At 41.3% G+C, this 12,365-nt stretch overlaps 1 protein-coding gene across 3 annotated transcripts in view; it reads right to left on the bottom strand.

Moving 5' to 3' along the window:
* The window catches only part of pde8b (phosphodiesterase 8B), a 53,703-nt gene that overhangs the window by 18,104 nt on the left and 23,234 nt on the right, over nucleotides 1-12,365 (bottom strand). For all 3 annotated transcript variants that reach the window (XM_044174045.1, XM_044174044.1, XM_044174046.1), the window contains exons 3-10: nucleotides 7,167-7,357; nucleotides 4,697-4,756; nucleotides 3,654-3,711; nucleotides 3,286-3,374; nucleotides 3,088-3,166; nucleotides 2,318-2,458; nucleotides 2,142-2,230; nucleotides 2,004-2,058 (exon numbers count right to left, since the gene is read on the bottom strand). In XM_044174045.1, the coding sequence (XP_044029980.1) occupies nucleotides 2,004-2,058; nucleotides 2,142-2,230; nucleotides 2,318-2,458; nucleotides 3,088-3,166; nucleotides 3,286-3,374; nucleotides 3,654-3,711; nucleotides 4,697-4,756; nucleotides 7,167-7,357 (762 nt within the window). The remainder of the gene's footprint in view (nucleotides 1-2,003; nucleotides 2,059-2,141; nucleotides 2,231-2,317; nucleotides 2,459-3,087; nucleotides 3,167-3,285; nucleotides 3,375-3,653; nucleotides 3,712-4,696; nucleotides 4,757-7,166; nucleotides 7,358-12,365) is intronic.

Genomic DNA, 12,365 nt, shown 5'->3' with positions numbered 1-12,365 from the left:
GATATGTAGAGCCTCTAATCCGGTTACAGAAGATTTTCCTCACCCAGTGATTCACTGCACCTTTACATCTTGCTGACAGTGCATCCTGCACATTTATGTGATGATGAATGCGTACATCCAAACATGCTGTAAATGTATTCATTTTTCCGTACAAAATCAGATAAAATTCATTTTGATACGGAGAAAGGGGTTCCTGAAGTGTTTGTCGATTACATTTAATTTTTCACTCTCACAGTTGCTCATTTTCTCTTTCTAAATTTTTAAGTCGCTTGCTCTCAGGTCTCCAGTGCGTCCCATACTGAGTAAATAGGATTAAGACAGTGTAAACACTTCTAATGACATACAAGGTTGCCAGATTTAGCTGGCTACATCTTAATGGGCTTCTTGGGCTGCAAAGCACAAACAGACATCTAAAAAAACATCTTTTGAATTAACTTGACTAAAGCTGGGAAATAGTTGAGATTATGATGGCCCTTAATTGAGAGGGAAAGACAAACAAAACTGACCCTAAACCTGCTGTAAGTTTGGAGTGCTTAGACAAATACTGCTAACTAAACAACACAATGAAATGGAAACTGTGGTCTACAGCCAAATGTCTGGGTGGGAAAAGATGTGGAATAATGTGTGGTTTAAAGTGCTCAGAGGAAAATGTCCTAAGCAAGGATACAGTATCACATCAGCGCTATCCTGAAAGAAACTCTGTGGCCTTGGCTTGTCAAATGGATAATAGTGTCTCAGTGAAGATGCACTTCATGCTTCAGAACATCATTTAGTTTAAAATGTCATCAAATACTAAACGTTTGTTCCTACTTTGCATCAGTTCTGTTCTATAATGTGTGGTGAAAATGCATTAAAAAGGGGACACCCTGATAATACCATTCAGTTTGACACTGCACAATTCAGGTTGTGGGGATGACTTCCATGGTTTCGAGAATGGGATCAGTCGCTGCCATGTCTAAGGATTCCCAATTCCAACAAGCAGGAATGAATGCCATTTGGATTTGGCAGGCAGATGCCAACGGCCGACTAACTTTATGTACACACGATGAAAGAGAGCAATGAGCTAAAGCTAGTCTCTGTGCAGCTTTTCCTGCAGTATAAATAGCCCTGGCGCCTGGCTGCTTGCCCTCCCAGGCCTTAGCGGGGGATCCTGGTGCTTAGCCGTAGCTTAGCATAGTATGACGTTATTGGCCTGGAACCCGGCTGAGAGCGGCGACACACCTGCTTCCGAGTAAGTGTGCACACAGCTCAACAGAGCGGGAAGCCTATGAGGTACATGCCCTGTTGAAGCATTTAAATCTGACACTTTAGCCTGCAGTTCATTTGAAGTATTTATGTAAAACTAACTGCCAGCAGAGTTTGCAATCTATGCCTGAGTCCAGTTTGGACTCAATCGTTCATTTCTCCACCAGGCTTGATTGGGCCAAGCTGTGCTGTAGCATTAGGACTGCTGATGGACTGACATTTGTTCAAACTCCAGAAAAACAGAAAAACCAACTCGCTGTAATCTTCAAAAGTGGGCGTATGTAAGGCTTTTGTAAATAAAATTTTGTAGCAGCAATTTTATTCCCTCCAAACAGCTGCTAGTAGGCTTGTAAGCTAAGGGTTTATCATTTGAGCCTGCAAATCAGCATTTTGGGCAAATTTGAGAGTAAGCGGTTAGAGATTTCAAAGTGTTGCTAATGTGCAGGCGCTATTCATTTTGGGCTGGAATAGTGCAGGCAAAGAACGGGTGGTCCAAATTTTTTCCCTTAGGTACCTGAACGAGTCAGTGATGAAAGATCAAGATTTTTATTGCCACTCTTGAGGGTCAAAGCTCTTGTGTGACTTCTTGTAAGAACCTCTACTGCTCTCAGGGGGCCTCCAGATTGTATTAGAGCATAGCTCCACAGCTAGTGAAACTGATTACTGAATTTCATCATTATAAAAAAGAAAACTACAAGATGATTGTAAGGAAATAGATCAGTTATCTGTGTAACACATTAGATTATCACTTGACTCACCTGATTATTGTTGTCAATATGAGGTCTCTTGATGGCTACAAAATGTCGAATCTTCCTGTTGGAAGCGAGATAAGAGTCTGTCAGAAATTTATAATTTATTGGAAATGTACATTGACCACTTTGGGTTGATTAACTCACCCTCCTTGGCCGATGACAGGTGTTATCTTCACTTGTTGTTGTATGCTGTCACCTGACTTCTTTCTGGCATAATAGATGCCCTGCCATTCCTTCAGAGACAACAGAACAGTCAGGCAATGATACAGTATCATCTCATTTCACAGGTGGGTAGATGGATGGATGGATGTGGGACTTACCTTTCCTTTTTTGATACAGGTGTTGATGGTGTCCAGCAGGTCAGCTCTGTTCTTGTCGCTCTTGGGGAGTTCAGTCAGTTCCTTCCCAATCAACTCCCCCTTGTGGTAGCCCATCATCCGCTCGAACGCTGGGTTCACATACTGAGACAAAACCAGGAAGATGTCTAAGAAGTCTAGCAATATTCTATATTTTTCTTATTGTTGACAAATCCCATTAAAAGACCAAACCAACAATGAACTGATACTTCTAACAAGTACTGCCTGTGTAGCCAAGGCCGGATATAACCAATTCCTCTGAGCCATAGAGCTCTATTGTTGTCCAAAGCCTATTTAAAAACACACCAATGAGCCACACTGTTGCACTGGGTGAAATATTTCTTCATTATGATGAACATGGACACTGTAGTTTATTTTAAATTGATTCCACATACACCATCCTGCTGCTTCAAATATGCACTACCGCACCATATCTGCCCATATGTGTGTTGAGTAACGTTTACTGATAACTACAGTGCCCAGCTGATTTAGAATTATATATATATATAAAAAAATATATATATAACTATATATTTGTGATCAGTTTTTAAAGATTTACATCTTGAGCAGTGCCACAGACAGGCTGGGGAAGGTTTTTTCATGGGATTTGTTTCAAATAACAAAAATCTAGAATATCAACAGCCTTATCCTATAAAGAAAAAGCTTGAGATTTTGCTCATTTTGACTCTGTATGTATGCATGTGCATGTATGCAAGTGTGTGTATTATCCCTACCTGTATTATGTGGTCCTCACTTGTGATCTCCACAGCCTCTTGACAGTGCTCCAAAGCAGTGAAGACAGAGTTACAAGCCCTGTGGATGAATAAAGCCACAGCAACTCAGGATCAGTAACACCACCTTGTATATGTGTCTGTGCATGTTTGTATGACTGCATGGTCTGTGCGTTATAAGGTGTTTTTCCTCCGCTGTACCTGAGTTTGAACTGGCAGCGCACCTCTCCGTGTTCAATCTGTATGAGCTCATTATAGCAGGCTGACACACTGCTGTTCTCCACAAACCTCTGGAGGCCAAACAAGGTTAAGTGGTGTTTGAAGGAGAAGGAGAGAGAGGAGTGGAAAATTGAATGAGTCAGGATTTACTCAGTAGCGACTTGTTTTGCTACCTCCTACGTCATTTTCACACCATCTGACAATAAGTACCTCTTTCAAAACTGGTATTGCTATTTTAGTATCTGAAGTCTCTTAGAGGCCCAATAAAAATCATCTATCAGAATCAAGGACAACACATTCAGTCTGTTATAAACACACAGTCACAAGCTAAGGCAAGTGGTTGGACGTACTCTGCTAAATCCAGCACAGAGGAGAGGAAGAACAGATGGCTCATCCTGGTCAGCCGGTCTGTACAATGACAGAAGAGAATCATTACCATCTGCAACAAAATCATTTTTCAGAAACATGCTTGTAGTGGCCCACACCTACATAGAAAACTATGCAGTTTTACAGGCCCTGAAAACTAATTTTCTCAATCAGCTTTTTACTAGTAGTGATGGAAATCTACATGAACACAGTATTTTCTGCCAAAGTTACAACAGTTTTGGTTATTTCACATGACAGATTTCTGTATTTCCTTTTGCTCTTCCCATTGGTTTGACATGGGCGGTGCTCAGTTGGAAAAATGTGTCGTCACATACTTCTACACCAATCAGGATTCAGCAACATTTGAATCAGAATCTGATGACAGTTGGTGTGTTGTTTGGTCACTGGCAATCAAAAATCTGATGAAATAATTATCATCAAACAATAACCAGGGCTGTGGCCAGCACAAACAAATCAAGGCCAGTTGCTAGGGATTATGATTAGTGCGCATGCACCAATGTGTATGCTGCCTGTTGCCGTTGCTCCGTCTCATCATCTTACTTTTTTTTTTTTAAAGAGTTTCTCCTTGGCGATCAATAAAGTATTTCTGATTCTGATTCTGATAATACAGGCACGGTAAAAAAACGGGAAATTACGTGTAGTCTACTACAACAGCTCACATTGTAAATTTATTATAATGTACATTTCCACAGCACTGGTTCCATCTGTCTGGGAATAGGGAAAATTAGTATTGTGCAAATGGACATTACACTGAATGCATCAAGACAACAGGTGCCATGAAAGAGGTTTTGAGTTTGCATTAACTCATTGAGGTAAATACAGATTTTACAGTAGCTGAGTTTTTGAGTGTTAAAATGTTTTTTTTTTTTTACTTTGATTGTCGATAATGTTACAGATATGTACCTAAGATTTCAAGCCAAGTTTTCAGGGACTTTAAGGCATAATCACACAAAACACCTATAACACAGAGGATATTAAAATCCACAAAAGGTCAAATCAAACTTACTTTTGTGGCACAACGGCTAGAATAACTGTGTTTTCAGAGGGCTTTGTGGCGCGGATCAACCTGGAAATAAAACGAATGTGGATTAGTGGATTAAAAGTCAGCAGGAGTGTCAACAGGAGTTCATTTCATCCACACTTTGAGCTCATGAGAAGTGGCTCAGACTCAGGTACATGTGGGCAGATTGGGGGTGATGTCATTGCCACAAAAGAAGGTGCAGAGTATTTCTGTGCTTTACACAGAAACACCAAACACATCTGCTTCAGAGGTTTGGCCACAAAGCCACACTGCTGGCAGGACGTACGGGAAAGTGGCCCGGAGGCGGAGGACGAAAGAAGACAGTGATGGAGGACGAAAGGAGGAACAGAGGGAACAGATGATGGCAGAGATCCTCGTGGGGGATAAGGATAGGAGGGGAGGGGAGGAGGAGTGAAGTAGCAACGGACAAACAGGGAGCAGAAGCCAAACTGTGGTAATCAGGAGACAGGAGAGACGAATGGATCTGTTCCTTTACTTGGGGAAATAATGGAGCACTTATAATAAATCACTCTACAAAATATATAGTGGTGGCTTTTAGTGCTTCCAAGAACTTTGGTTGGGCTAGTACTGTATCTAACATTAACTACAGCCCAAAGGTCTGCAGAAACCATGACAGAAATAAATACAGAAGTAGTCTTAGCTAAAAATAATGAGGAATATGTACCATTTCACCAGCTTAATACCAAAACTGAAAAGCAAGGATGTTTAAACATAAATAAAAGGTCTTTTAAGACGTCCTTGTAATGATGCCCAGAAGGTATTCACACAGGCTTTAAGACAACCATGGGACACACATTAAACACTTTGATCCATAGGAATCCCCATTCAAATGTCCTAAACACCAGTCCTTTGTTCATAGATGTAAAAAAGCAGAAGAACAACATTCAGCTTTTATCAGTTATTTGCAATAATCAGAGATTGGTTATAATTTCAATGTAATTGCAAGATATTCATTTTTATCAATGAGCTCAACTTTCAGTAACTGCTTGTCTTGTCAATGTCAGCATTATATTTCACAAAGAAGGAATCTGACATGAAAACCTACATGTTTGAAATATTCTTGAGGGACTTAGCATGAAGAGGAGGAAACAGTTTTACACATCTGTGCAAAATTTAGGACTAAAAAACTAAAAAGCACAGACCAGTATTGCCAGTATGAACTCAACTCACACCTGGCAAGAACAAGGAGTGAATGAGGTTATTTTACAATCAAAGAAGTTTCTGAAAAGTGGCCAGGGGTTTTTGTTGTGGAAAAATGGACAAGAAAGAAAAAAATACCCCACAACGTCTTTTTCATGCTTCTGCATGTTTACTACTCTTGGTTACCCTGGGCCACTGTCCAGCTTTCATGTCAACAAACAAACTCACAATTTGTAGTTCAGGCTCACTCAAGTGCCACTCTATTTCAATAGCCTCTCATGAATTGTGACATCCAGTATCCACTGCTGCTTCCTTTTAGAGCAACACACTGAATTGAGAACAGCAGCTAACAGACTACAGCACTTCACAGCATGCAGCTTCAGGTTGCAGATGCCTGTGGTGTCTCCAGTGAACACCAGATGGCGCCAACAAGCCCTCCACTACAGTGTCCCAAAGCTTTTTACAGTACAACTGCTTTAAGACAGACTGAACTCATTCTTGTATTTTACTGGTTTTCAAGTAGAAGCTTCATAATTTTAAGAATTGATTATTTTGGATTGAAGTGAAGGAGTACATGGTCTCTGTAATAGAAATTCTCTGACCCTTTTGGCAGATGAAGCCTGTTCAAACTCTTTGTTAGAGTTCAGGACTTTTACATATAAATGAACGTTCATTACATTCAAGCCCTTGCCAAACGAGTACACACAATGTTGATTAAGCCTATCACCGCCAGGTAAATCTCTCTGTATTTCGCAGTTTCAGCCGCTGGTTAGCTTAGCTTAGCATGAAGGCTGGAAATAGGGGGAAACAGCTAGCCTGGATCGGTCCAAAGGTAACAAAATCCACCTACCAGCACCTCTAAAGCTCACAAACTAGCATGTTACATCTTACTTAATCTTGCTAATCCGTACTAAAAGTGTAAAAATCACCAGTGTGCCAGGCTATTTCTTGGTTGGATGTCTGTTAATTATTGAGCTTTAGAGGTGCTGGAAGGTGTATTTTGTTGCCTTCAGACAGAGCCAGGCTAGCTGTTGCCCCCTGTTTCCAGTCTTGTGCTAAGCTAAGCTAACCAGCTGCTGGCTGTAGCTTCATATTTACCGTACAAAAACGAGTGTGGAATCAATCTTCTCTTGTAACTCTCAGAAAGAAGGCCAATAAACGTATCTCCCAAAATGTCCAAGTATTCCTTTTAGCATCCTTTCTAGGAGGAGACATTCTGCAAATGTCAGTCCATCAAAGATGAAATAAACAACCACACAGAAGCAGCGACAGCAGGCACACAGGCAAGGCTCACCGGCATACAGCTTCAGGCTCAAAGTAGCGCGAGTGGCGTCCATCAATGACTATAATCTCATGGTGCTTGTCCAGGAAACACTCAACGGCAGACTCTGGCGTCCGTGCGATGTTACACCTGAACCCAGCACGGTCGCAGGCCCACCATAAGGCATCACTTTGGCTGTCCTCCTTGGCGAACACCAGCAGGACCTGAGGAGACAGGATGAATGGACGCCTGGGTGAGACAGTGCTGCTATTAAGGTGATAATTGTGGAATATCTTTGTTAGTAGGTCTACATAGTGAGGCAGCTAGGTTGAAATATTCATAACAATTGTGCATTTTGCAATGAAAGCAACGCATGTGGCAGAGGTGTAGGTTTATATGTCATGAGAAGATATAGATATTGGGGTGCTGCAAATTTGGCCCCTGAATGGCTGCCAAATAGGTGCTAAATATTCCTGAATGTTGCAGAAAACTGATTTTATGACTCTTGATGATTGCCATGGTGTGTTCAAGCTGATTAGATCAGATGTCAGAAGACCACACACATGTTTTGTTCCCTATTTATTTGTCTACGGGTGCTTTTTAAAAGCTTTTAACCTGAGAAAACCACAAAAACCAAATAAAAGGAGCATGCTCACTTTAGGATCAAATTTCACGCCCTTGCCATTGTGCTACATTTACTACTCAGACAGGACATTCTCCAGAGCAGCAGACATCCAAGAACCAGACTTCATACTTCTGACACCAAGGTTACTGACATTTATGGGCCTGAATAATACTGTAACTGGTGCAACTGCTGAACCTCTTTAAGACATAGAAAATGTAAATTTAGACTGAGCTCATTGCAAAATACTCCAGTGTGACAGCAGCTCTCAGAGATATTTAACTCTTAAACACCCACCTCCCTGTTGAGGGTGGACTATTTTTAATCATTAGACCCTTGCAATGAAATTGGACACAATGTTTTCAAGGATTCATTACACTGTTGGGATGCCAGATTGCTTTGAAGAAAGGGAGACATTGTATATAATAAATACAAATAATGTTTGAGACAATCAAAAACTGTGAAAAATAAGTGCCAGTGAAGTATAGATATCACGGGTTGTATCATGAGGCACACTGGCTAAGTGGTTAGCTTTGTTGTCTCACAGCAAGAAAGTCCTGTTTATGAATCTTAGCCTTGCTTCTTCTTTTTTTAAGAAGTATTTTTTTTTGGAAACATGAATATTCAGTGACAGCAACAATATTTATAGTACAGAAACATTTTTTCAACCCACCTACCCTCGCCATCACGGTCATATTAAACACAGCAACTGGGTGACTCCACCCTCACAAGATTGATAAATACATTCAAAAGGGGCATAAAGGGCAAAAAACCCTAAACAAAGCAATACATAAAAATGTATTGGTATTATTAATGTTGCAAAATGGTTTAATATTTCATGCTTATCACACTGGAACCGATGGAATTGTTGACAATAAAAACAGGGAGATAAGTGACTCAACATAAGCAATTACAGAACACCATCTCTTATAGAAGTTATCAGTGGAACCTCTCAAGATGCATTCAATTTTTTCTATGTATCGAAACGACATCAAATCCTCTCGCCATGAGGAGGCAGAGGGTGGATTTGCCCTGCTCCTTTCCCCATGGAGTTTGCATCTTCTCTCTGATTATTTGGGGATTTCCTCCCCTAGTCTCATGACACACACAACTCAGGGGATTTGAAAACTATGAACTGTCCATAATTGTTAGCATATTCATCCATCTTCTTTCCCCCCCATGATAGACTGGGAACCTGCACAGGGTGCCTCTATGCCTTTTGCTAATTGCATGCTGGGATAGACATCACCCCCTCTAGAACCCTGAATAGGGGGTATTTAAACAAGAACGGATAAAACACCTGGGTTAAACAGAGCACATTATGTAAACATTATGGTCCAGTGAAGGGCGTAGGTTTGGTCTCAACATTGGTAGGGACACAACAACCAACCCCCTTCCCTACCCTTTTTGATGTCTAAATATTTTGGCATATGATTACTGTAAGCCCCACAGCTAAGCAAGTGGGCGTTTGTGCTGTGAAATGGTGAAATTACTAATGGCAAAATTAGGGGGTGCGTGTTTAGGTGCAGTGCTGTCCATAGTACTGAAACTGAGCGGAGGAGGTCAATGGACAGACAGACAGAACACGTCACTTAGTTTGGTTTCTTAGCCTGCTTGCTTTTCATGGTTGTAAAGAGAACTTTCTGCCCTGATTCCATCCCCCCCCCCCGTTGTAACTGCAATCCACAGACAGAAGGGAAACGACAGGGAAGTGAAGGGACAGTCAACGAAAGAGAGAGTGAGGACAGCTGTTTCTCCGCGCCTCCCCCTGCTGATTTTGAGTGATTACCGTGATTGCTCTGATTAATAAATGTAAATAAATAATGCGTTGTTTGTGATGACAGTATTGTTTAGTTTTAACAGCTAGCACCTAGCCGTTGTCCAATGCGTTCTGTGACTTTTTCTCTCCCCCCGACCCGCCAGGACAGCACCCTCTCTGTGTTCCGGGACCTCCTGATTTACAAATTAAGCACTGAATTTAACCATGCAGTAGCCTCAGAAAGGCTAAATAACAACAACGTAAGGGTGTGCGTACATATAGTGTTTTTCTCTGGCAGAAAAGCGCTGGCAGGGCGCCAATAATTTGCTGTAGCATCTGGGAGGGCACATTGGAATTATCTATTCAATAATAATATATTCTATATAGCGCCAATTCATAACAGAAGTTATCTCATTGCACTTTTCCTATAGAGCAGGTCTAGACCGTACTCTTTATAATGTTATTTACAGAGACCCAACGCATCCCACCATGTGCAAGCACTTGGCGACAGTGGCAAGGAAAAACTTCCTTTAAGAGGCAGAAACCTCGAGCAGATCCATACACAGGGTGGGCGGCCATCCCCCGCTGCCGGTTGGGTTGAGAGAGAGAGCGAGAGAGAGATAATGAGAACGAGTTTGCTCAAATATTGGTAGGGACAATTCTGTCCTCCCAAAATAGACATGAACCGTGCTGAGGGTGGACTCGTGCTTTTGATGCCACACTGTGTTTGGACCACAAACACACCAGCCACCTTTGGTACAGTGGTGAAGAAATACAACACTGTAAGAGACACATACAGGAGAGACACACATGCTCTCATGCACACACACATATACACACACACAGGCAGCTGGGTTGCAGCCAGAACCAACAGTACTCAGCTCTGCCTCGCCTCAGCATCACCTCCTGACTCCCTCTACAGGACAACAAAGGATAGAGTGACAGAGGGAGTGCATGGAGGTGCAGCAGAGGGAGAGGGGAAAGAGAATGAGTGAGAGGGTGAAAAGAGTAGAAGAGCCCTAAAGTCACGACTCCCCACACTTACTGTATAGTTTTAAATCAGGAAGAGAGTAGTTCATAGTGTGACATCTATCCACACAGTCCTCCACAAATGGAGATAGGATATAAAGAAAATATGGAAAAGAACAGGTGAGAATGGCAGAAGAAGACGATGTAAAAGAAGAAGAGGACAGAGGGAGAAAATGAGCTAGTATTGGTGAGTGCCTGTGAAAGGTCCACAGTCTTTGATCCCATGCCGGCTTGTGTAACCATGGCACTGCTTTGTGTAACCATGGTGCTAACATGTGAAATTCCACACACACAGTACCCAGTTGACCCTGGGACGATGCCGACTGCACAGATCTCTGACCTGCCACCCAAAAATGTCACCAACGATGAGCCTGGTAGGAGGCGCCGTTGGTCTTAATAACCCCCGTCTGATGTACACACAGTCAAACACATTCATACACACGGCTGCACTCCATCACACCGCCATCATATCTGTCTTCGACACACACTTCCTTGAATGTACCTCACTGTTAATGATACAAAAACCAATGTATGTGTACATAATTACCTGGTAACAGCGTCTTTAAAGTAAATACATAAATTAGCTTGTAGCACAGTCTCTTATTGGCTTCACGGTTTGTTGAAAACACTGTACAGTTAGTGTTCAGCTGGAACACAGACTTATCTCTGACGGCTGCTGCGAGCTGACTCACATTTTCAGAGTTCAGAGGTTAATCCGCCATGTTTGCACAACCAGGCCAGATGCCATCTAACATTGGGAGATTCCCAAACACAGAGAGGTGTCATGGGGCTAACTAGCTTTGAGCACTTTATCTGTGTGGGAGAGTAACAGAGTCGGAGCGTACCAGCTAGTATATGGAGGGCCATTGAGATCCTGTGTCAGGATTTAAGTTTTTATGCCGTTATGCAACACATACCTTCATACTACCTTATACCTAATAATTAGTTTTCTTTATCAGAAACCAGAAATCAGAAATACTTTATTGATCCCTGAGGGGAAACTCTTTCATTACAGCTGCTCACTATCACGTCAATGCACACTTGAGAATATGTGCAATGTGTACATTTTGTGTGCTTTGCTAAGCATGTAAAAAACCATGTAAAGTTTAAAAAAAAAGTCCTAACTCAAAGCCTAGCTTTTTCTAGAGTAGCGCTGAAATGAGAGTCAATTAATCTATTAGATGATTGACCGAAAATTCATCTGCAGCAATTTTGATAACTGATTAATTGTTTAAGGCAAACAAACAAAAACAAACCCAAATGCCTTTGGGTTTTAGACTTTATTGGATAAAATGAGCAGTTTGAATGTGTTAACTTGAGCTTTAGGAAGTTGTAAAGGGCATTTTTCACTAACTGTGACATTTTAAAGAAATCAAATGACTAATCGAGAAGATAATCCTCAGATTCATCGAAAATGAAAATAATTGTTAGTTGTAGAGCTATAAGAAAGCAAGTAGACCTTGAGTTAAAATTATTTTCTAAAAGGTCAAGAATGACTTTCAAGCTCAAACATTTTATAAAAGCCCACATGAGGTAAGACATAACGTACCGTACTGTACAGTCTATAAAGCTCTTTAGATATAAATCAAGCTATTAACCCTTTAACACCCCCCTCCCAGACTATGTGACATTGTTGGGCGGCCAGAATGCTTTGAAGGAATGGAGACTATATTTTTAAGGTTTCATTTATTTACTCTGCTGTGCAGTGTATCTGAAATATTTTTAAGACACTGTGTACTTTTAGAAAATGAGCACAATAACCCAAAATAACAGACTAGGCTGCATCTACAGATCTTTACTTTTTTTCTTGGATTAATCTGCT

The sequence above is a fragment of the Siniperca chuatsi genome, linkage group LG18 (genome assembly GCF_020085105.1).
Source record: "Siniperca chuatsi isolate FFG_IHB_CAS linkage group LG18, ASM2008510v1, whole genome shotgun sequence".
Lineage (NCBI taxonomy): Eukaryota > Metazoa > Chordata > Actinopteri > Centrarchiformes > Sinipercidae > Siniperca > Siniperca chuatsi.
Note: the sequence above shows the minus strand (reverse complement) of the source record. Positions and strands in the feature narration are given on the sequence as shown.